This window comes from Crocodylus siamensis, chromosome 4, assembly GCF_052110815.1.
Source record: "Crocodylus siamensis isolate JL-2025a chromosome 4, ASM5211081v1, whole genome shotgun sequence".
NCBI classification, from domain to species: domain Eukaryota; kingdom Metazoa; phylum Chordata; order Crocodylia; family Crocodylidae; genus Crocodylus; species Crocodylus siamensis.
Window position 1 is genome coordinate 145762116 of NC_143398.1, and position 24837 is coordinate 145786952.

The 24837-nt window shown below is 50.8% G+C and overlaps 2 protein-coding genes across 2 annotated transcripts; both read left to right on the forward strand.

Moving 5' to 3' along the window:
• Positions 1–2295: 2295 nt before the first annotated feature.
• Positions 2296–9067, forward strand: RAMP2 (receptor activity modifying protein 2). Its single transcript, XM_090044038.1, has 4 exons — positions 2296–2387; positions 5232–5321; positions 6282–6384; positions 7323–9067. The coding sequence occupies exons 1-4, from the start codon at positions 2324–2326 to the stop codon at positions 7576–7578; spliced, it is 513 nt and encodes a 170-aa protein (XP_089900164.1). The 5' UTR covers positions 2296–2323; the 3' UTR covers positions 7579–9067.
• A 6631-nt stretch (positions 9068–15698) lies between these two features.
• On the forward strand, positions 15699–21141 carry VPS25 (vacuolar protein sorting 25 homolog). Its single transcript, XM_090044039.1, has 6 exons — positions 15699–15843; positions 15983–16128; positions 17739–17792; positions 19048–19136; positions 19789–19864; positions 20436–21141. Exons 1-6 carry the CDS (start codon positions 15797–15799, stop codon positions 20546–20548), a joined length of 525 nt encoding a protein of 174 aa, XP_089900165.1. The 5' UTR covers positions 15699–15796; the 3' UTR covers positions 20549–21141.
• The last annotated feature ends 3696 nt before the right edge of the window (positions 21142–24837 follow it).

The window sequence follows — 24837 nt, forward strand, 5'->3', positions numbered from 1 at the left end:
ACTGTGGAGGGGCATGCTAGGGGGGAGCAGTGGTCCACAGCAACAGACAGGTCACAAATGCCTGCTCACCCATCACTGTGTAAGGCCCCCAGATCTAATGTGTATCAGGAGTCGGCTGAATACAGGAGGGATCAGGAAGACACCAGGATCAAGTTTAAAATAATAGGGGTGGGACTGGACTGGGGGTCAGGTCTCCTGGGCTCTACTGCTAGATGTAGGTGGGAGGGGAATGGGGCCCAAAGGCTGTCTAGCAAAGGGTTAGTCAGGACTCTGGGGTCCTAGCCCTGAAAGTGTAGGGGGAGATGAGGTTGCAGTGCAGGAGGCTGGAGGTCAGGGCTCCCGGGATCTGTTCAAAGCTCTGCCATTGACTCATTATAAGACCCTTCTCACTCTGCAGCAGGACCCTGGGACTTGCTCTGTGGTTCTGTGCTGACTTCTCCAGGTCCTGCTGGGAGGGGCTGGAGGCTGAGCACCAGGAGAAGTGTTTATTGTTCACTCTGGTGTGGGTTCTCCCTGCCCAGAGAGGCCCCAGCCTGGATGGAGAAAGAAGACCCCCTGCAAGCCTGGAGGCACAGCCTGGCCCCTATCAGTCAGGTAGCACTGACAGGCATGACTGTCACCCCTGGCTCCCCTCTCAGGATCCTGGCTCTTTGGGAGCGCGTTGTCCTCAGTCTGCCACTCACTGGTCACCTTGCCCCACTAGAGTTCCTCCTCAGGGATCAGGAAAGAACATGGTGTTTGCCTGGCAGAGTGAGGCAGTCGGGCTTGTGGAACTGCTCCAGCCTGGATCTGTGCACTAGGGACTCCTCCACAGCCAGTCCTGGCTGGGAGCGTCACACATGAGTGACAAGCATGGCCCTGTTCAAGCAGCAGTACTCCAGATGACATCAGTGGGTGTTGCCTTGGCAAGGAAACACCATCTGCAGAACTTGAGGCTCGGCTCCAAGTGTGCAGACAACAAAGAATGGGATCGAGGGGCTCTAACCCCTGAGCACACCCCAGGAGCTTCATGTGCGGGTCATTATGTGTTCCAGATGCAGCCGCTCTCCCATGGAAGATCTTGCAGTGTCCTGGAACAAGCTACTATTGCGCAGCCCAGAGACAATTGGCCTATTAGGCGAGGACATTTGCAGGGAAAGCACAAAGCACAGAGTGATATTATCTTTCCAGTTCAGGGAGGGTTCCTCTGAGCTGCAGTCTTTTTGCCCCACAGTTTACACATGGTTTGTGAGCTCAACAAACTGCCTGCTAAACAGGAAACATTAGGCTCAAATTCTGCCTCAAGCCAGAAGTGAAATGAGTGTGTTTGGTCTCAGCATGTTTCCCCCTGTGAGCACATCACAGAACGAATGCACTGTGCAGTGTCATTCGGACTAGCCATTCATTTCTGTTTGTGGTAGCCCAGGGCTGGGCTAACAGGGGCTGGGGTCAGGAGTGAGGGGCACCAGCAGAGCTGTGAGGTTGGGGAGCCCAAGGCTGGGTTAGCAGGGACCAGGAATCAGGAGTGGAGGCACTCAGCAGAGCAATGGGGTGGGTGCTTGCTCTTCTTTCCTGCCTTGAGCAGCTGCTGGGCTCCCCCACTTTGGTAAACACGAATTCCCTCAGGGTTTTCCTGTGTTGGTGTGAGGCTTCCTGGCACTCCTGGGGGTGGGCGACAAGTGCTGTCTTCCTCATTGCTTTCCGGGGGGCTGGAGAGTGTGGAAAGATTACCCCCTGAGCAGTGGTGTTCAGGCTGCGTTCAGAGGTAAATGCTGAGAGATGGCTTTGAGGTAGTAGCAGCAGACATAGGGTGGTTGGCTCTGAAGCCCCCTGAACCTGCCTCCAAGCTCACAAACTGCATAGCTCATGAATATCAGTGCCCGACTGAGATATTACACTTTCCCCATCCATTCCCCCGGGCTGCCTGCTCTCCTTGCAGGAGACTGGTGATTTCACAACCCAGCCCAGACAGGATTAAAGTGAAATACACAAACAAATAATGGGCCTTGTAAAAGTTTTATGTGTTGTAAAGGGAGCAGAGTTCTCCCTGCCACTGGCCAGATGTGTGGGTAAAGTGACGGAGATACCCCAAGGCTGGGGCAGCTCTGGGTGGTGAGGATCGGTGCCCACAGGCGCCAAGCACACACCTAGCAGCATGGGGGCCCAGCGGTTGCTCTGTTCTGACAGGAGTCCCACTGGGAGATCTGTTTTAAAGCAGCACTGAGTAATCTCAGTTTTCACACGTCTCCTGTAGTAGATACCACCCCTGTCAGAGGAAAGGAGTTGCTTCCTGTTATTTCCATTGAAATACTTGTCCTGGTCATTAGCAGGCAGACTTTGTAGGATGGCACTATGCAAAGAGACAGGCTCTGGCTGCCTTTCCCGGGGGCTCCTACTGCTGCTCTGGGGTAAGTGCAATTCTAGCTGAGCTCAGCCTGGTGCGGGGCTGCCTGGGGCTGGCTCTTCTCCCTGCCAGGGGCCTTTAAGGGGTGGAAGGGTTCACAGATTTGGGCTCTATGACATGTTAGACTTGGCTGCAGCCTCTCTGAGCTGTGACCCCTGCTGGAGCCTGGCTATATTCACCTCTCTTTGGGGTGGGACTGCAAGGCAGGGGAGCCCCAAATGCAGCTTTGCAGGAGCAAGCATGGCTTCTCCCCTTCCAGCAATGTGCCCTCTTTACTGACTCTAGATCAAATATTCTCTCCTTCTGTGTGATAGCCTCCAGCCGGGGGAGCTCTGCATGGGAGGGCAGTACATGCTGCTGACCAGGTTCAGTGACCCCTCTGTACAGGGGAGCAGGGAAAAGGGCAGGGACAGCAGCCCCAGTGAAAAGTGGGACTGTTCCTGAGCCTCTTCTGGGGACAGCAGCACACAAATCTAAAAAATGAATCACTAACCCACAGAGAGGAGAAGGCTCCAGGGAGTCCTTTTTACCTTTCTGAGACAGGGCTCCTGGGCTTCAGCCCCGGCTCTGGCTCTGATGACCTGTGCCTCTATGCCTCGGTCCCCCCCTGCATAAAGGGGATGGGAATCTGGCAGGAGGCTAGGCTGGCAAGGTGCTTGTGAGCAGTGGGAAGCACGTTTAGCACACGTGCCTGGTGGGAGTCCTGGCCATGGGGTTGGTGTGTGTCTGTGCTGGGGAGCAGCTTGTGAGAGGTCTATGTGAGCATCTGTAACAGCATGCTGAGCCTGCACCACAGAAGGTATGCAAATGCTGCTGCTTGGCTTTGGGTACCTCTTCCTGCTTCCCATCCTTTTCCCCTGTTTATTATCATCATGACTTAGGGACATTTGGGATGGCAAAACACGCACTGAAAGGCCCCAGACCTGCAAGCCTCTGTCTGAATCAATGGCATGATGACCTGCCTGGGGCCTGGACAGAAAGGTGCTGGTGATACTTTGACTGTGGGGCACCCCTGTCTTCCACCAGTGTGCCTGCCCTCCCACTTCCCCCTCCCCAGGGGCATGCAGCCTGTCACTGAGCCTCAGATTTGCTCCCACAGCAAAACTGTGGTGGGAAGAGGAAGCACTGCTGCCTGTGAGATCCCACAAATGCAGAAGTAGGTAGAGAAACAGCAAGTAGCCAGATGTCCCTTAGCCCTGGCATACCACAGACCAGTCCCAAGCCTCAGCATGCCACAGATTGGATCACCCAGCACTGCCAAGCAGTGAGCCAATCCTGCCCTCGCTGGAATGGCACTAGCCAGTCTGCCCAGCCTTGCAATTTCAGGGACTGGACTGTCAGTCTTGGCATGCCATAGAGCAGCCCCCACTGGGCAGTGTACCACAAACAGCACCCAACCCACTGCCCCCCAGCTCTGCTGTGTCATAGACCAGCTCCCCATGAGGAAGGAAAGGTCAAGAAGACAGCTGCCCTAACCCAGGTCCACTCTCCAGCCAGACGGGCAAGGTAACCTCATCTGCTCTGCACAATCATAATGGGTGCTGCCAACCAATAGCAGTCCAGGTCATGAAGACCAGTTTCTTCCCTCTCTGAAATCTCAAGGGAGGTTTAGACATGGCATTGTAGGAGGAACAGGTCCAGCCACTACCCTAGGGAGACAGTGAAGCATGTGATTAGGGGAAAAGCTGGGTTGTATTTATATACCTTATCACTGCTGCATTACTATTAATATATTAGGATGAACTCTTCCCTACAATGCATATTAACGAGCCAATATCTGCTTGCCATATGTGGTTACCTTTAACTGGAATTTTTTTTATTCTGAGGTAATCTTTTTATTCTTAGGTGGCGGTAAGATTTTGCTCTGACTGTTCCTCTTTTGCCCAAGTTATATTTATTCAGTTTAGTTAGCCAACTTCCTGATTAGCTTTTGGTCATCCAACCAGGATCCTTCCAGACTTCTTCTTTTCCTTTACCAGGGACAGGTCATGGTCAGGGTCACCTGTCTGTCAAATTTCTGCTGGGTTGCAGCTAAGAATAAGCATGCAGCAAACAGACAGTAGTCTCTTGCCAATTGCCAGTACTGTCAAGCTGGATCCAGAAGCCACTGGGTCCCAACACCTCCCAACCCAGCTCTTCCCCTAATCGCATGCTTCACTTTGATTGTCCTCTCCTCTTCCCCTTTCTGCTCCCATGCTTCGTCTTAGAGCTACCTGTCTTATGCCCAGTTCATCTCCCTGTGGAATTGGTGCAGGGTGGTACCCTGCCCAGTGCTCCCAACTGCTGCAGGTGCTATGTGCCCTTCCATGGCCACGGCACTCACCATGCATGCAACGCCAGGCCATTTCATTTGCACACAGCCTCTACTGCACCCAAGAGTTGCAGAAAGAAGGGTGTAGCAGGGAGCAGTGGGGATGCTGGGTGAAACTCTGGGGCCAGGGCAGGAGGGGTCCTGAGCACCATAGTGCCAACTGAGCTGACGGCAACAAGCAAGTGTTTGGTTCCCTGTAGCCATCAGGCTGCCCGGAACCATCTGGGTACCAAGTATCAGAGGCCGGTTCTGCAAATCTTGACCTCTACACTACTGTTGACCAAGCCCAAGAAATATACCACCTATGTCACTAGCCCTATGCCTACAGCTGCCCCCAGCTTCTCACAAACATCACAGGCCAGGGGGTGTTTTGGGGCAGTGCCCAGAGAGACAGAACTGCAGGGATGGATGAAGAAAGTCCTTACAACATATCTCCTTTTGAGTCCAGGTCCTGCCTGGAGCAGGGGGCTGGTCTACACCACTGCTGAGCTCCCTTTCACTCCTGTTTTTCATTCTTTGATTTTTCATCCTCCCCAGTGGCTCTTGGGAGCAAGGTATGCCATGGTGGGACTGCCACACAAGCACCTCAGCTGACTGTAAATGAGACTGCAGCATACTTCCTAATACGTAAGTACTGGGTAGAGCATGGCTAGGGTTGGTTAGCAGCAGGGCCAGAAGCATCAGGGTAGACCCCCACAGTGCTGGGATCAGATCAGTGCTGCAGGAAGCCTCTTCCTCTGAAACTGTCTCCCTACCAGGTTGCAGCCTAGGTGGGCAGCTGTGGTGACTTGCATAGAATGCCTGTGCTGTAATTTCTGCAGGGCATGTTTTGTCCTGGTTTAGCCCTGTGCCCTTGTTTGCTGCCTTCTGGATCACAGCCTGCATCTGTATTTGGAAGGCACTAGGGACCATGTTGGTGCTTTCCCTCTGCCAGTGTTGAGAGTTGTGAGGGCCCCTTGAGGGGTATGACCATGAATGCAGAGCCCAAATGCTTCAGGGCTGGGTGCTGTCACGTGCCTACGGGCTTGGACAGACAAAATAATTCTACTAACTTCAGAGAAGGGAAATTGCTATGTGCCAGGCTGATACATGGTAACTGGCTTGAATGTGGTGTATCCTGTGAGAAGAGGAAGCAAAACTTCAGTAATTTTAATTTAACAGCTGTAACTTATCCCCATAGAGGGGTAGGATGCTCAGTTTGACTTCAGTTTCCCATTGGATAGAGCAATATAGCAGATACACACAACCACTACTATGCTGTCAGGCTGAAGCTTTGTCACTAGCTGAGGGCTAGACTGCCCCTGTCCTGAAGGGGAGTTCCCCAAGGTCACTGTGCGCTAGACTGTGCAGGAAAGGCCTCACTGAGGGCCCGTTGGGGCATGAGTAAAGGAGAGCAAGAAGGGTACTTGGGCTCTGTCCCATGGGAAGCTGCTGAGATCATACAGACTCTGGCTTTGCCATTCTTTCTGTTGGTGCAGCCACTACCCCTCCCTCCCACAGGCAGGCCCTGTGCCTAGCACAGGGCTCCTAGATCCTTGCTATCTGCTATTTGTATCTTGTTCAGTGCTTAAGTTTTCTTCTTTCCAGGTGAGATTTATGCACACATAGCGAATGACTGCTGGTCCAATTTCTCTGAAATGATGAAGAACGTGACCGGGGTACAGTTATGTGAATGGAGTGTCATCAGCAGGTACCAGAGGTGCAGGGCATTGAATAGCGTCTGGCAGGGGTTTGCCAGTGAGCCAGGCTCCACACAGAGCTCTTTCCAATGTCCATCAGCTGCTAAAGTACAGTTAGCCAGGCAGTAGGGAGAAGGTTAAATGTATGGTGCTCTCAGTCCAAGGCTGGGAACTGCTGGGGGAGCAGTTGGGTCTGGCTGTGCATGGGCACTGCCTTGGTACTCAGGGTATGGTTCTCACTGGCTGTACCAGAGTCCTGTGGCACTCTAGGCCTGTGCAGGGCTGGTGGCAGGGTGGGGTTGTTTTCTACTCAGAATTTTGTATGAAAGAGGAAAAGCTTGTTTTGTTCACAATTTCTAAGCAGCATTTTTGATACAGTGATCTAGATCCAGTGGAACTGCTATGAAATCATTCAGCTCAAGCCATTACACTTGAAATTCCAAAGAGTGCAAACCCTGTGGGCACAAATGTTTGACACTGGAAAACTGTTTTCCCCCCAAAAATTGCTCCATGAACCACTTCAGGGCAACCCAAAAAGCTGTTCTCTTTCAGCTGTCCATTGCTGGCTGATTCCTACCTGGCAGCTGTGACATGACAGCCATTTGGACTTGAGGATGAACTCAGGCAGTGAGGTGCCAGGGGTATTTGGCCATACCTGGCACTAGGTAGGCAAAACTAAATGTGAGATGAAGGTCCTCAGAGCCAACCCACAGGAATGGATGGAGCTAATGTCATATCTGACTCAGACCCAGGCTGGGCTTTTACTCTGAACCAGCTGGCACACTGGACTCCTTAGAATTGTTCCAGTGGTGTTGGGTCTGGCTCCGTCTGCTTGGCAAAAGTGTTGAGGTTGTCTGGTGGCAGTTCTTCTCAGTTCGCACCAGTTGACAGCACCAAAGAATGCCCAGTCCTGGAGTGGGCTTAGCTACCTCTTGCCTCTCTCCCCCAGGCCATACAGTATTCTTCGATATTGCCTCGAGGGCTGGGCTGACAAGATAAATTACAGCTACCCCAATGCTGTTGCAGAGAAGTACATCTTCCAAAGCCACCACACATACTTTTTTAACTGCACCCTGGAGCGCCCTATGTACTTTGACCCTCCCGAAGATGTGCTGCTGGCCATGATCATCACCCCCATCTGCCTCATCCCCTTCTTGGTTGCTTTGGTGGTGTGGCGGAGCAAGGATGGGAAGATGCAGTCCTGAGCATTGTGAGCCTGTGGGGGATCCCAGGTTAAGATGCCACCAAGGACACGTGAGTTAACCCAAGCTCATTAAAGAACCAGACCCAAGGCCTTGGACCAAATCTTCAACACAAACCCAACTTCTGTCACCTGCTCACTGTGATGCCAACCCCAGAGCTTTGTCCAGTGTCTGAACCAAACCAAGGTTCAATGTTGGAAGGAGGCTGGGTAGTGCTAAATCCCTGCAGTGTGTGGTTCTGGCTCAGACTGGAATTGCGGCCCTTCTCATGCTGTTGCTAATTTGGCTGCACCTGATAGCTGGAAGAACCATTGTTTCACAAAGGTCCTAGCCGACTAACAGACCTGACAGTTTAGAGGAACCCTGGAGCAACAGCTCAGCAACCCTTCCATATGCATCTCTGGCTGAACATGGTGGCTAATCTTTGTTGTGTCTTCTCCCATGCACTGAGGCATATTTGCTTCCAAACACCAGTTCCACCATGTAAGGACAGCACATTCTGGAGGACTTTGCCCTGGGGTCACGTTTGGAGCAGAATCCAGCCTGCTGGTGTTCACACATGCAGCCTGCTTCCAGAAGAAGGGGCCACCTCAGGCTGGGCGGCCCCAACACTCAGGGTCTGTCCCTGATTTTTTTTTCCAGGCAGCTGCCAGGGAAGAACTGGATGGGCTGAAGACTCAGTCAGTGCCACTTAAATGCTCTAAAGCAGAGATTAGTAACCTATGGCCTTTGAGCTGGAGTCGACCCATGGAGCCATTGGACCCAACCCACAGACGGCTTCAGGCACTTCACCCCTCCCTCCATGCCACAGTGGGGAGAAGCAGTGGCATTAGCTGGGTCCCAAAGTTCTGTCTATTGCCTTTGACCTGAGGTGGATCATTCCAACCTACAGCCTGGAAAGGTTGCTGACCACTGCTCTAAAGTCTCCTGTGTCTGAGCCTCCTAAGCTGAGCTGAAAGTTTGGTTTTTTGTTTTTTGTTTTGGCGGGGGGGGCGGGGGGGGGCGGGTTGGTTCTGTTTTTTTGCACCGGTCCTGGAAGCACTAATACCAGGTCAATGCATGGAGTGGATGGAGCAAGCTCTGGTTCCACCACCCAACACCAAAAAGAATCTGCTCAATATAGACCTCCGATGGAGGACATATCAGTACCCCTGTCTCCCTAGGAATCCTGCTCCAGCAGCCCCAGGTGCTCCAGCAGCCCACGTGTAGGTATGTCCCCTAAGAAGGAGCTGGCTTGCAGCATGGTGTTAGTGCTATGGGTGGAGGCAGCCCCTGGCCTTGCACTGCCAGGAAAACCTTGTGGCTTTGGAGAGGTGTCAGGGCAGTTGGCTTCCCCTGCTTGTTTATTAGACTCTGGTGCCTGTTTCCCTTCTGTGGAGAACCGGATGCTACACAACTCGTCGTGGTTCATCCCAAAATGTTTTCCAGTCCCCTTTGGAAACCAGCTCATTGGTTACACTGTTGGAGATTAAAGAGCTTCTCTCCCTGGACACTGACTGCTTCCTGCTGCTGATTGGTTTGTTGCTGTGTGTCACACAAATGCTGGACAGAGCAAGGAGGTAGAGAGAACCACATCCCCATCCCTGCTGCCAGCTGGGCATTGCCCTGTGCCACTCCAGTCTAAAACCCCACAGAGAATTGGCTCTTGGGTGCTTTCTTCTGCTGTTTGTGGGGCTCAACCTTGTTTTGGGGCCTTCCCCAGGATTATCCAGGGACATACGGTAATCCCCAGGCCTCCTGGACCATAGCAGATTGCTGTTTATATCATACAAGCCTCAGCAGTCCCTCTCTTGGGTAACAGCAAGTCCATCTGATGCACCCCTGCTGCACTGCCAGGCAGCTCCTTATCCAGGGAGGGAGGGCGGACATTGTTGGGTGACCTGAATGATCAGGACACATTTGTCCCAGATGCAAAGCAATGTTGGGGCAGGCATAGGGAAGACCAAGACAGATAGGGCCTGAGAGCGAGGCAGACTCCAAAGCCTGGCTTGGGAGCTTCCTCCCTTGGAGCAGAGTAGGGTATGAGTGACATGGCAAGGAGCCAGGCATGGTCAGGGAGGGTCAGTGTTGGGCTGAGGCCTGGGGCATGAGGAAGGCTTAGCTGTTGTGCAGGGATGGGGGTGGGCCTGGGGCTGGGAGGATCTGGTTTGTTACTTGGCAGGCACCTCCATGGCAATCACTACAGTATCTAAGTGTGTGTGTCAGTATGCCTGTATGCTGTGCGTACATGTGCCTCTGTGCATAGGGGGACACTGTGCTATGGTCGCCCTCCAGCCTTTAAGGTCCCACCCAGGAGCCCAAGTGAGGCCCCTCCTTTCCTGCCCTAGCTGGCTCTGTGAGTCATTGTGTGGCCCCCACCCTGGGAACATTTTTTGTTCAAGTGCCAGTGCCTGCCCCTGGAGTACACCGAGGCAGTCAGTTCATCCGCCTCTCCCATCCGCCTGGGCCACTGCCAGGCTGGGTGGCAGTCAGAGAACAAGGGGCAGCTTGGCCTCTCTAAATAGCTTAACCTCTCCCTTGCAGCCAAAGTTACCTGGCTGTGCTGGGCCCCAGCATGGGTGCACAGCTGCTTCAGGCAGGAGTTTCATGGGGCCTAGAAGGGGCATGAACTAAGGCCCATTAGTTGTCTGTCTTCAGGCCACAGGGATTGTTCCTGGCCCTTACTTTGTCTTCAGTTGGCTTCCTCCTGGGCTGGCCCCTACTTCACCCCCTCATCTCACTCAGTAGCATAAGAAGGTAGGAGTGAGCAGGGCACCAGCCCTTCACACCAACTTAGAGGGGGTGCCCATGCGGTCCCCTCCCCACAAGAGTTTTTGTCATGGTAGGCACAAACCATGCTCAGTAATGTATTGTGGGGGGAGAGAGTGAAATCATGCCCCCCTCCCAGGAAGGCTTTGCCATTGGAGACAAGCCCTGTACCTCAGGGTGGAGGAGCAAATAGGGCACCAGAAGCAGCCCTCAAGGGTCCTACACCACTGCTGGTTTCTCAGCTGCTGCAGTTGAAGCTACCACCCACAATGAAGCAAGCCAGAGCAGGTAAGACTCTACTCCCACCCCCTGCTCTCCAGTGATCAGCATAATTCCCCGCACCCCCCTCCTCCGGCACTGAAAGAGCTGTAGTTCCTACTGCCTTCCATAATTCAAGTAGACGCTGATTCCTGGGCTGTCGGTCCCTTCTGCCCCACCCCACCCCACCAACCCTCTTACTGTCCCTGTCTCTCCCTTTAGTGTTGGGGGCTTGACCAACCCCTGACCAGAAGCTAGTTTTAAGGACCTTGGGGGTGCCAACCCCCTTCAACCAGGGCAGAGGCTGACAGCTGAAAAGGAGATGCTGCTGCTATGGTTTCATTTTCACCTGGATGGCAGAACTGAGGAAGTCTGGGAAACTAGGAGAGTGGGGAGCTGGCCTGTCTCAGGGCTTGATGGGGACCTGGTGGATATGATGTGGGTCTACTGGGCTGAGCAGGAGGCCTGGGCTGAGCCATCCCTTCCCTTGCACGCAGTCTCTGCACTCTGCTCCACGCCCCCCCAGGCTGGCCTCTTCCTTCCTGTCCTCACCCTACTGGATGGCTGACAACAGCTTCAGCTCCCTCCCTGTGGAAGGAAACACCAGGCGAACAACGCCCAGGGCCTGACTGCATCTCTCAGCACTCATTAATGCCCTGTTCTAGGCCCCTCTGGCAGAACTTCTGTGTAGCTGAGTGCAAAAGCTGACATGGCCTTGACATGACCTGGGACACTTGCCTCTGGACTGCACAGGGGGAAAGATCCAGGGGAGCATCTGGGGCATCTCCAATATAGGACCTTGAGCATTCAGTTGCTCAGCAGCAGCAGTGGCACCATGTGTGTGCAGGGATGGGTGGGGGCAGCTCTTAACCGTGGTTTTCACACTGCAGGAAGTCCTGCTGCTTCAACCCACACCCCAGGCTCCTCATTGGGTCTGGCTGCCCCAGTTCCTCAGGGCTGTGCAGTGGTCACAATCCTGTGCTGGGCTGAGAAGGAAATGGCTATTTGCTAACATCTGTCCTGTTGAATACAACTTGCTGTGGGCACTGCTTTCTCTATCCTTCCCTGTATTGGTGTGATGCTGCACCAGTCCAAAGAGCCCAGGGTCAAGGTGTGGGGCTAGAGCCCTCCTGAAGACATGGACAGACTTCACTCTCCAAGCATAAGAAAATAAGAACATAAAAACTGCCTTTACTGGGTCAGACTATAGGTCCATCTTGTACAGTGTTCTGTATCACAGAGGCAAAGGTTGGATGCTTAAAGGGGAAATGAACAGCGTATCACCAGGGGTTTTCCACTATTCCTCTTTCACTTGCAGCCTCCAGTTCTAGGAAGTTCTGATTCAGAGGCTGTACTCTTAACTCCCATGCTCCATAGCTATTGATGCACCTCTCCAAGATTTCTCCAGTCCCCTTTTGAGCATGGCTAAAGTGTCAGCTTCCACAACATCTTGGTGCAATGAGTTCCACACTAGTTACGTGCTGTGTGAAAAAGAACGTCCTTTTGTTAGTTTTCAATTTACTACCTACTAGTATGTTTTGTGACACCCAATTCTTGTATTGTGCAAGAGTAAAGGCGAAAGATTTAAAAATAGTGAATGCCTATTTACTTTCTCTTCACCATGTAGTATTTTGTAAACCTTTACCATGTCCTCCCACACAAGCATCTCTTTGAATAGGCCTAGCCTCTTTAGATTCTCCTCATATTGACATGACTGATGTGTGCCCCAGGTGGCTGGGGGGGCATGGCTACGCTGGCAGGAGTGCAGGGATGGTAAGCAGGGAGCTCCTGCAGATGCCGCCGGTGCTGGCAGCAGTGGCGGGGCGGGGCTGGCGAGTGCTGACTAGCGGGTAGCAGCCACTTGCAGATGCCGCCAGCAGCATTAGTGGTGTCCAGCGTGGACTGTGGACCACCCGCAGATGCCGCCAGAGTTGTCGGCAGCAGGGTGGTGAGCGGTGACCGCCCGCAGGGACTGCTGACAGTGTCGGCGGTGTCTTTTTGTAGGGGGTGCATCGCCATGCTCAGGGGGTGCGCCATGCTCAGGGGGTGCACCCAATGAGCACCCACTACGCATCACTCTTGCATATGGAAGCCCCTCCACACCACTAATCATTTTTGTTGCCCTGTTCTGTACCTTCTCTAGTTCTTCTGTATCTTTTTTTTGGCATGTCCAACTGAGTGAACACATGCAGTATGTGGTGCTACAGACCAGTCTGTGACACTGCATACATTGCATATGCAGGTGTTCCCTGTGCTGCTAATTTGCAGTGCGGGGGTTGACACTGAGAGATCCCAGTGTAAAAAAAAATATGCCTAAAAAAAGCAGAATGGTGCATTTGGCAGTAGCATGCTCCACCTGAACCACAGCCTGGCTGGTGAGGCTCCCTGCTGCTGGATCACCACAGCTGCAGTCCCCAGAGGCCCCCAGGACCCCAGGTAAGGCTTCCCTACCACACCAGGGGCTGCTGCTCTTTGTCCTTAGGGAAATGTACATTCCCACTCTTGGGGACGTGCTCTTTGAGGTGTGGGACCAGAATAAGGCATAGTATTCAAGGTGCAAAGGTACCATGGATTTATAAAGGGACATGGTGATACTTTCAGTTTATTTAGAAGTCCATTCTTAAAAATCCCGAACATTTTGTTTGGCTTTTTGATGGCTGCTGAATGCTGAGCTGATGTTTTTAGTGAATTGTACACAGTGGGCGCATCTACCCATGCACATTTACTGCACCGTAACCAAAATTACTGCGCAGTATGGGCGTGCGTCTACACCTGTACTGCACAGTAAATATGGTGACTTATGTTGACTTGAGCATAAATTGGATACCTGCATAATACAGGTGCAATTTACACCCAATTAGTTACTGCGCAGTAACACACGTATAGATGTCTTACTGCACAGTAACACTGTGTGTAGACTGACTTGGGATTAACTTTAGTCCCAAGTCAGACCACACACAGCATTAATGCGCTTTAACACGTGCACGCGTAGACACTGGCCTATTCCCTTACTGCACAGTAAATTTAAGGGAGTGTAAATGCATGTGTAGACGCATCCTGTGACACCTAGATTTCTTTCCAGTACAGTAACAGCTAATGTACAGCCCATGTAGATCCCAAATGTAGGGAGGCAGTATCTCCGAGCAGCGGACATCGAGGAAGTCATCTCTGGGATAATGGCTAACCCACCACCTCCTTGCCACCACTGCACACCAGCCATCTTATCATACACAGGCGCATCCAGCTGGTAGCATGTGAATGAGACCAGGAGTGCAACACTACCCTCTGTTGAACTGTGCAGGTCAATGTCACCGGTCTTTGTCACGTGAAGGCAGAATAGCAACCCTGCCCCCTGGTGTGTAGAAGCAGAAGGCAGTTACCTAGACCAGGGGTTGCCAGCTGGGTATACTTGTATCCCTGGGCATACTGGAAAGGCCCTAATACTACTACCCACCACCCCAGGCCACCATCTTTCAGAAGCAGGGCCGGGGTGGGGCAAGGGCAGTGGCAACCCTCTGCAGGCTGCATTGGGGGTGGGGGGAAGCTTGCATCCACTGCTGCCATCCACCATCCTGTGCTGCTGTCGCTCTGCATCTGGCAGTGCAGCACTCCCTGCTGCCCTCCCCCCCTAGCTCTGCATCCAGCTGCCAGGGGTACCCTTATTAAAATAAGGTTGAAAACCCCTGGATTAGATGATTTGGGAGGTTCCTTGCAGCCCTACTCCTCTATGATATGACATCTTTGATATAGTTACTCTGTAAGGTGCAAAGCCCTGCCCTCTCTCTGGCTGGGACAGTCACAAGTGGCTGCCTAACCTGGAGATGCCTGTGTCCTGTAGAGAATCAGCTCCTGGCTCAGCCCTGCCTCAGGGTGGGGAGCAGCAACCTGGGTAGACCACACTGATCACAGAGGTCAGGTTACTTCTGCAGAGGCAGCTGGTTCCACAAGTGCCTCCCAGCTGCTGCTAGGGACCAGCACCTGGGCCAGAGGCCCCAGGGCCCAACCGGGCATCAGCCCCTGCCTGACTAAATGGCTCCCCACATCCGAGAGCAGGTGTGGGCCTGCCCCTGCTCAGACCACAGGAAGCACTGCAGCCCATGCTGCAGGCCTCCCACATTCCCACACAGCACAAAGTAACACTGTTCCTAGGTCTTAAATGTGAAAGTATGGTATTGGAAGCTCAAAAGTATCATATTTGCTGAAAAACTACCATACACTGGAAAGTGTGCAGATAAGTATACCAACAGGCATGCAAATAAGTTTTCTTATTTACTTTATATTGCTCACTGTAGCTGCCTAGTGAGTCCGTGAGAATTGGGTCTCAAAGTCAAATCATTTTAGTATTTTGAAGCAATGAGCCATAATGAAGTATTGACAAGAAAAGTAAAAATCAGTTGAGATTCCCTGAGCAAGGTTTGGCTTTTCCATGTACTGTGTCAATTAAAGCTGCTTGGTCTCTTGAAGACTTAGGTCAAGCATAATCCATGATTACTTAACACAGGAAACACTGTGACCATGGAGGCAGTCTTCCCAGCCCCACTGGCATATCTTTGGAGGTAATACAGAGACTTAGCTGTTGGAGTAGGAAGATCTTGGCTTTATGCCCACTTCATAAAAATGGGAGACTACCTTGTACTTTGCCTCTGGTACCTTACAGCGGAGAGCAAAACTTAGGGGCATCCAAGCCCCAAGCCTCCGGCCTGCAAGTAGGATGCCTGCCAAAAGTTTTGAAAACATCTGAAGCCCCAGATGGGGGTGGAGGATGTTTGCCAGTAGTGACGCCACTTACGGCTCTGGACTAACTCTCAGATTTAGAATTTGTTTCGGTTAACTTGGCTTAGAATACGGAAAATGTATTGGAAAAAAAAATCAGCTGAAACTCGCGGGTTTTCCACACGCTGCATCAATTAAGTACCTCAAACACCGTGGTGCATTCTGAACACTTGTGCTACTCTTGATCGTACAAGGGTTGAACTTATTGTAGAAATAGAATAATTGTCATACAGTCGGCAACACGACCAAGCAGCCCGCCCACGGTCTCGGGGCGCGGAGATCGAGGGTCCGAGCGCGGGTCACGGCCCGCGACCAGGCCTAGGGCGAGCGGGCGCCGCGGCGGGGGGCGGAACGGGCGCTGCCCGGAACCTTGGCTCGCGGGGCGGACCGGAAGTGCGGCGACCGGAAGTGCGGCGCGGCGGTTCCGTTGGCGGCGGCGGCGATGAGCGCGGAGTGGCCGTGGCAGTACAGCTTCCCCCCGTTCTTCACGTGAGTCCGCGCGCCCCGCGGGACCGCCCCCCGGGGGTGGGAGGCCAGGCCCTGCGGGCCCCCTCCTCCCCCTCCCCCTCCCCCTCCCCGCGGGGCCGTCCCCGGCGCTGACTGGGGCGCCCGGCGCGTCCTCTCCCAGGTTGCAGCCCAATGTGGACACGCGGCAGAAGCAGCTGGCGGCCTGGTGCTCCCTGGTGCTGTCCTACTGCCGCCTCAGCAAGCAGTGCAGCATGACGGTCATGGAGGCGCAGGACAGCCCGCTCTTCCACAACAGGAAGCTGCAGCGTATCCTTGTCTCGTGTCCTTGCCCCAGGAGCGCTGCGAGCCGGCTGGGGCTGTTCTGGAGCTGGTGGCCCTGAGGGGGGCCCTGGAGAAGGGGTTGGGGTCGGGGTAGGAGCAGTGTGCTGCGCCCAGGCCTGCGGCACTTGCAAGGGCGCTCTGTCGCCTCTGATCGTGAAGCCAGGCTTGTCTGGGAGATGCCCAGCAGCAGGGCAGCAAGCCCCTTGTGTGGTGCTCCATAGTGAAGAAGGTTGCATCAGTAGCGGTTCCCTATTCGCTAGTGTAATCTCCTTTTGAAGTCATTGGGCTCAGATCAAGTGTAGTCCTGTGCTTGCCTGGCAGGGGAAATGCCGTGACCACTGAGGTGGTCTTCCCAGTCGCACCCCAGGAAGACCGCTCTCCTGTCATGGGGATAGTACCTGCCAAGGTAATGTCAAGTAAACCTCCCACTTAGCTGCTGGAGTGAGAAGGTCTTGGCTTTATGCTCACTCTATGGAAAGGGGAGACTCCTTCCTAGCTTGCTCCTGTGGCCATATGGCTGAGGGTAAACAAAACTCAGGGACATCCAAACCCCAAGCCTCTGGGCTTGGACCTGCAAGTAGGATGTTCGCCAAAGGTTTTGGAAACATCTAAAGCCCCAAATGGGGGTGGAAGATTTTTGCCAGTAGTAGGGACACTTACGGTTCTGGACTGAGTCACAGATTTGGAATTTGTTTTGGCTAATTTGGCCTGGAATAGGGAAAATTGAAATTAAAAAAAAAAAAAAAAAAGTTGCAGCGCTTTGCTGCGTCCTGCCCCTTGTGGAATCCCAGCCCTGTTTTCCTTTACTTGTTTCCCCAAATTGATTGTGATGCCTACTGGCTGCTCTGATTAAGGGATGCTTATAGTTCCCTTAGTGGTCCTAGGTCAGTGGTCTCCGCTGGCATTTAAAAACAATCCAAGATCTATCTGCTGCTGCCACCCTTCCCCCCCTTGCAGGTAAGTCTGTAGGGAGGGAAGCTTGTGGGGCAGATCGTGGTAGAGGGAGAAAAAAATATTTCGGGATGCACCTCCCCACCAGGTATGTCCCACCCAGCCAGGGCTCCACTCAATTTACCCCTGCTCCTGCCGCTGTGGCACTGTCCCTCACCACAGGGGCCTCAGTCTAGCCCCTGCCCATTCCCTCCCCCACGGACCTGCTGGGCTAGGGTGTGCACATGGGCACTCAGCCCCCGACCCCAGCCTTGGATCGAATCCAGAAGGCTCCAGTATTGCAAAAGACTCCGAGATCTACCAGTGGATAGAGATCCATTGGTTGGTGACGACTGTCCTAGGCCAACTTTTATAATGGGTATGCCTGCCCCAGATAGACATTAAGGATCATAAGGATTGTATGTGTAGAAAAGAGTTCCTAATGCATTAGGCACATACATATGTGTTTTGTGAGCCCTGTCTATGATGAAAGGGGTTGAGGAGGCATTAGTGGTGCAGTTTAGGTTGCTTCAGATATGTCTGATTGCTTCCCTCATCCCATTCCTGCCCTGAACAGCTTTAGAAATAGTCGTGCATCTGACTCATTCTCTGCACTTTATCTGTGGCACTAAATTATGGTGAGTGATTCCTCAATGCAGAAACAGGGAAACTCCCCATGGAATCTATACAGGTTGTGCTAGAAGAGCTGAGAAAAAAAGGTGAGTGAAAAATCTCTGCTGACTTGTTGGCTACATCACCAGGCTCTGTCCTAGTACCATGTGCCTGGATGTGCAGCTGTGTCAAAAGGCTGGGTTGTTTTACCACTGCTATTGGAACATTCCTTTATTCCCTTGGTATCCATGGAGTCTTTATTTTTGGAACTACTTTCCTTTTATAGGATCCCAAATTGCTGTTTTGGGAGTGGGAGAGTTAAACCCAAAAGAATTGGGGGGATTTCTTGGGCTTTTGATGCATGATTTTTGTAGCACTACAGAAAATAGATCACTATGAGGCATACCTGTGAACACAGCCTCCTGGTTGGAGCACAGCAAAGTTGCCAACAGGGCACACTCTCCAACCAGGGGGTGATAGAGGGCTACTTCTTAGCTCCCCCAGGAAAGAGTCTCAATAATCAGAACAGGCTCGCTCACTGACTGACTCACCCACCCCATCAGCTGTTTGCTGCTGCCTGACCAGTTCTTGCCATTCCTAAAGTCCTGTTAGTTGGAGCTGCCTGCCACTGTGGCAAGGGCTTTTTGTTCAGTCTCTGCTTCCTGATCAGTCCTTGTCATCCAGCAGCAACAGCTGATGAAACTTGTTTGCAATCTGCCTGTGCAGTAAAGGCTGATTGGGTGGCAGGGACTCCTGCTTTGTCATTGCCAGAACTGGTGATGGTTGTGGTTATTCCCATGATGCAAGCACTGTTGTCAGAGTACTGGGAAGACTGTACCCTGGAAGTCACGACAGAGGTGGTAGGAGTCCTACAGTGCTCCCTGGTAGCTTGCTGGTTGGGCAGACTGTCAGGGAGACAGCAGGTGTCCTTCCTTCCTCCTACCTTGCAGGGTGGAGGGAGGGTATGTGAGTGGATCACTGTAGGATACTGGTAGTGGGAGAGACTTGCACGCGTGTTAGATTTGTTGCAGAAAAGTTTAACATGACAAAGGAGTTGCTGTTGGAAACTACAGTGTTTTTTGTGGCAGACTTACCATTTTTTTAGTACAGCAGACTAATGTGTAAACTCTAACTTTTTGTTGTGATAAAACACGAATAGCGTGACAAATGTAACATGTCAGAGGCCTTCGTTGAAGTAAGAGATGTGTAGAAAACCGACTGGGGGTGAGAGAATACGATAGAAATACAGGCACTTGACTGCATGCATGCATGTTATTTAAGGTGTACTATAAAACCTGTAATGAGGAGACATCCTAGGCCCAGTACACTGTGATTAATGCATTTTTTTCCATTGTGTCCTAGGAAACCTAGAATGGTTAGACAAGAACAAATCCAGTTTCTTGGTCATGTGGCGGAGACCGGAAGAATGGGGGAAGCTCATTTATCAGTGGGTAAGAGACTGTATTTGCTCCACAGAGCAGACTTTCTTTCTGTGTATGGAAAGGCAGCTTTTGTTTCCAACTTGCTATAAAAAGCACCAAGTTGAACTGTTGATTTGTCATCTTGCCTGAAAACTGTCCTTGTGTTCCAGGACAGCAACGTTAATTATGCGTTGTGGAGACTGCTACCTTCAAACTTTGGGGTCTTGATTTCTGCTGCCTTTTGCCTTTGCCTGTCCCAGTTCCTTCTGCCAGAGTATATGGGCTCTTGCAGTTGTACAGAACTTACTTTGTATAAAATGCTGCTGTTAAACACTCACACTTCTGTCTGAGTGAGGATAGTTGAGTGTTCTGTAGTAAGGATAATACTGCTGTTGCTTTGCCCTTCCAGACCTGAATACTTTTCATAAAACTTGTTAATTTTGGAGCGGAATAAGAATGATGGATCAGAGAAGGAAGCTATTCCTTTTGCACCAGACCCAAATCTTGTTTCTGAAAAGTTGTTAAGCACTCTTAGTGTTTGTTTACCTAACAAATACTGTCTGGATTCTACTTCATTTTAATGAAGATCTAGTGAAGAGCTGTCTTGGGAGTGCCCTATTCATTCATTTATTTATTTATTTTTACTAAAGTGAAGTTCTCTAAATTTCTTCTATTTTTCCAGGTGGTGAAGAATGGCCTGACCAACTCTGTATTCACGCTGTATGAGCTGGTCAATGGAGATGACACAGAGAATGAAGGTAATATTGTCTGTGTGGTGTAGAAATGATAAACATTCCTGATAGATTACAGTTTTTAGTGGTGAAATAATTCCAGATTGGTTGTGGTCTGTATGTTTTGCTGCTTTAATGAACTCTCATCCTGAGAGCTGCAGTATATAAGTCTTGTCACAAGTCAGTCCCAGTATCTGACTAACCATGGTGTGTTGGCTTTGTCAGGTTTGCTATTTTCTTTCCTCCGGCCAAAGCTTAGTACTCTTGTTCAGCTGCTTTCATCTGAATAAGATTTTCTTCCTCATAAAATGTGCCTGGCTCCCTTTCTGATTTCAAGTCTGTGCTGGAAATGATGTAATTTTTTTTGTTGCTGTTCAGCAGAACCCACGTTGTCCATTTTTTTTATGCCATGATAACAGTGGTAATAGTTTGCATTAACTGCACTGTTCGTTGTGCTCTTGGTACTTGAGAAACACTCCATAAAGACCACCCCCTGGAGCTCACTATTATTAGGCTGGGATTGCTGTGAGTCATGCTGCTTTATTAAGTGTGATTCTTTTTGCACATATTGACTGGGGATATGTTTGTCCTTCCCTAGAGTTCCATGGCTTGGATGAGTCCATACTACTTCGTGCCCTGCAAGCCTTACAGCAAGAACACAAAAGTGAAATTATCACATTGGATGATGGCCGAGGTGTCAAGTTCTTTTAAACCCCTCCCTTCCCATCTCTTCTGACTGCTAAAGCATTTCTAGCTTTGAAGGTTCAATCTCCAGCTATGGCATTGAGTAGTGACTGGAAGCAGCTGCATATTCTGGATTTCTTGGGGTGAAGAGAAGCTGTAAAGTCTTTCAAAGACATGACATTTTAGAAGCCTTCAGAGATCCTGCCTTTTTCTTCTCCCTGTTGATTTTGTTTATGAGAGGGATTGAAGCTGCTCTAGGAAGATTCTAAGGGGACCACTCTGGGAGTGAAGTGGAACCACTTTGCCTCTTGATTCCTGTTCCCAAGAAAGCAGCTGAGGAGCAGGCCTTGGCAAACCAATCAGTTGGTGGCTGGTTTAGCCAGGTTTGGCTTTCAAGGGGCAGCTCTCTCTGCCTTCTTGGTCACAGCTGGGCACTGCAGCCATCTTCTGCATTGAAGTGTGTGGTGAGAGTGAGCACAAAACCAATTCCAACTTCTGAGTTCTAAACAGTCTATGGAATAATGTGATGCTTGCTGTGAAACAGACTCTGCAGGTATGTTGGGGGCAGGTGCTGGGGGAATTAATTTGAATAATTAAAATGAGATCTGTTTATAGACCAGCACTGGGTGTTTTCTTCCAACTTCTCAGGTATGAGAATAGGTGTTGCTTTTATGTTGAATCACTGGCCTTCCCCTGAGATTTGTCACTAAAAACTGTAAAAATGGGCTTGTGCGGGGTCCAGAGTGCCACCTTGCTGAAGGGTTGCCTACCTTTTAACAATGGCTGGCAATTTTTCTTCCTGCCCCAGCACACTGCCAGCAGAGGTGTAGCCCCAGTTCCTTTGCCCCCTCCCCCACAACCCCAAGAGATGCCATTGCTGTTGAGGTGTCAACTCATAGGGTAATGCAGCAGCCATCAGCTCTAAGGACCCTCTTGTATCCCCTACTGCAACTATTGTCACTCACACCCATTGCCAAGGTCTGCCATTTCCCATCGTCAGTAGTAATCTGTAGCATTAAATTTGGTGGCAAAAAAGGCAGCAGCTGCAGTATGGGACCTTTGTTAACCCCCTGATTGCTGGCCTTATTAACACGTCCCCCTGCAGCAGCAGTTTTTTCCACAAGTGAGGTGTGAGACTAACAAAGAGACCTGGAATGTTAGGACAACCCCTGCAAGCCCTCTGCTGCCCTACCGGCTGTGGGGAACTCTACTGTGTACCGGGTCAGATATTCATGGGCTAAATCCAGCCCTCTGGCTGTAGGCTGCCAATCCCTGGTCTTGTTGATTCCAAAACAAATAGGCTGACTTTGCAAGGAAAAATGTTTTGTCTGTGTGTCCATGTCCCACCAACTGCAAGATTGTCTAGATTCTTCCCAGCTTGTGTAGTAGTGTTTCCAAGATAAATGTACTTTCATCTCCTCCCACAGCATGCTTAAAGCTAGTGGAGCTGTGCAGGTGTGATGGGGACACATGCTTTGTAGAAATGAGAAGTACCTAAGGGTAGTGTTGGAGTGATGTTGTAGCTGTGGTACTTAAGGAAAAATGCAAGAGGCAAGGATTTTTGGTGGGCAGTGTCTTTTATTAAACCAACTGTAGAGTTGGTAGGAGCATAAATGAGGTTTCAGGTATCACGGTAAGGGTGTAATTTAGTTGTTGCAGCCACTACCCTGATGACAGCATACAAAATGTAAAGAGCCCAGATGAACGATCTGCTTGGCCAGTCTTAGGCATGATTTCTAAAACAGCCTTGAACAGTTTGTCCTGCCCTTGTGCTGAAGCAACCTTCAGCGCTAGTTCAGTTGCAGCTGCTGCTGACATCTGTTGTCAGCAGTTTGTAATTTCAGTGTAGACAAGGTACCAGAGTCTGGGCTGCCTGTTAAGAAAACCTCCCCCTGACTTGCAGGGGAAGCCCATCTGGCTTGGGAGCAATGGGATCTGCTCCCTCTGGCCCCCTACAGTTATGCTTGCAAGACATGTCTCTGTCATAAAAGCATTTGGAGGCTGTGATGGAAAGTCTCAGCTCTGTGCTACAGCTACTGGGATACTGTGCTTTATGCTGCCATAGGGAGTCTCACTTGCTTCTGCTTTTCTGCTAGGAGAAGGCTTTGTACAGGTGGAAGTGCTGAGCATGGGGCTAACACAGTCTTGTGTCCTTTCTGGAATCTATTGCATCTCTTCAAAAACTCTATTGGTGGGGGAGTAAACAGAGCAGGATGGTGGAGCACACCACAAATGTTCCAGCCTCCCCTTGGGGCCAGAACAGCTTGTTACTTTAACAGTTGAAGCCTTAAACAATGGGGTTGTTTTGTTTTGTTTTGCAAGACATAACTGTACCCGCTCTGCTGCTGGCATTACCTGATTGTTCCTCCTAATGCGTGGGAGGAGGGAGCTAGGGAGAATTGCTCCCTCCTCAGTCTAGTGGCTGTTTGACCATCTGATTGTTGCTGGGTTAATAGATACTAAGAGTAACATGCTGCCTGCCTAAATCCTCTACTCTAAACTGGAAAGTGGTACCGCTAAGACTACAAAAATTTTTGGTCCGTTTCCCAAAGTGCCTTGGGTTCCTGGTTGCAAGCAAGTGATAAAACAAGTTCTGAGCAGGTAAAGGGAATCTGGCAGCAAGTGTGTAAGGGACAGAACAGATACAAGCCCATCCAAAGCATAGAGGCAAACAAGCAGCAAGCAGGAGAGTTGCTGTGCCAGGGAAACAGTAGCCACAGTCTTCTGTTGGGGTCTGTGGCTTCTCCTGTGAGGACTCCCCAGAAATGTCTGTACCAGATCATCTGTCCCATCCTATCTATTGTATTTAGCCCAGCAGAGGGAGCCAGAATATTCCTTACAGAATGGCATCCCTCAGCTGGTCTTTTTGGCAGCGCCCTAAATCGCTATCCTAAAAACAGTTTGTGTGAGTTTGTAACCCAGACTGGTACGAGTGGAAATCTCTGGAGTCTTTTGATTCCTCCCTGTTCTTTCTTTTTGGCTTAATTCTTGCCTGGCCCTCCTGTTCGCCACATCTGATATCTAACATTTGTCCCATGCTGTCTGACACCAGGTTTCACACTGTGACTCTTGCCTCCATTCATCTTTCCCACTCCAGGCTCTGTGCCCCTCCATTCATAGCAACGAAGGTTATTTTTCTTGCCGGCTGCTCTGTCCACACAAAGGACAAGGCTTCCTTTCCCTCACCCAGCCATGTCTGAAGGACAGTACCTGCTGAATTATAATCTATGACCATGAGCAGTGAATACTTGACAGACAGGCCCAAGTTGTTTGCATCTTTCCCCTTCATGTGGATCAGACTTGCCTCTGAACCTTGCATTCCTTTTGGAATTGCCTACCCTTGCTCTCCTTGGCTGAGTCAGTGTTCTTAATTAAACATTCTGTCTGCACTGGAAACAGCTGATGTGGTCTTTGATAAACCTATTACTAGCAGGCAGTGCCCTCAGAACTCACCTTTTTCCATAGTGATTCTGACAATCATTCACTACCCTGTTCTCATTTCCCAGCTTTGTATTTGGTGAGGAGAAAGGGAGTCTTTCTTGCTCTTACAAATTAAGGCATCACCCAGCCTCACCTTGGAGGCCCAGGAAGTTGGGGGGTGCATATGTTTGTCCTCCATCCCATTGGGTTATACCTCACCTTAATTGTGAGAACTATTAACTTTCCCTGTGCCTGCTTGCTCTTTCAAAGTTTTTGTTTTGGTTGGAACTTCTAAGTTTTTGTTACTTCGATTAAAAAAAAAAAAAGCCTGCTTGCTCTTACAGCACATATGTTCAACAGAGCAGAGGTGTCTAGGCAAATGCTCCTTTTGTGTGAAAAGGATGGTCAAAGTGGCCCAAATAAATAGGAAAGACCTTGTGACTAAAATAGCAGCCACCTGCTGACAACACAGCATCCTTAGAGTCCAGACAATATTGCTAGCTACTACCTGTCTTCATAGGATGACAACAGTAATAATTTGTAGCCCACAGCAATGCAAACAAAGCTGCCAGCAGGATAAAAATAAGACTTTTTATTGTCATGTGACACTGATTGTTTGGCATCTTTATACAGTGCATGGCCTGGCAAGATAATTGCGTGATTGGGATATCAGCACCAACCTGGCTGACGTGGGCTGGTGTTGCTTACGCTTGAGCTGTTCTGGTTTGAGAGCTCTCAAGTGCTGGGTGGAGCTGGAGGAGGCGGTATTAAAGTGGTAAGAGGAAAACTGCCATGATTGCCTCAAACCACATTTCCCCCTTTGGCTTTTGAATAATTGCGTCTCATCAGTGCACTTTACGGAGAGCAGAAGAGTTGTGCATGCTCCATGGGGAAGG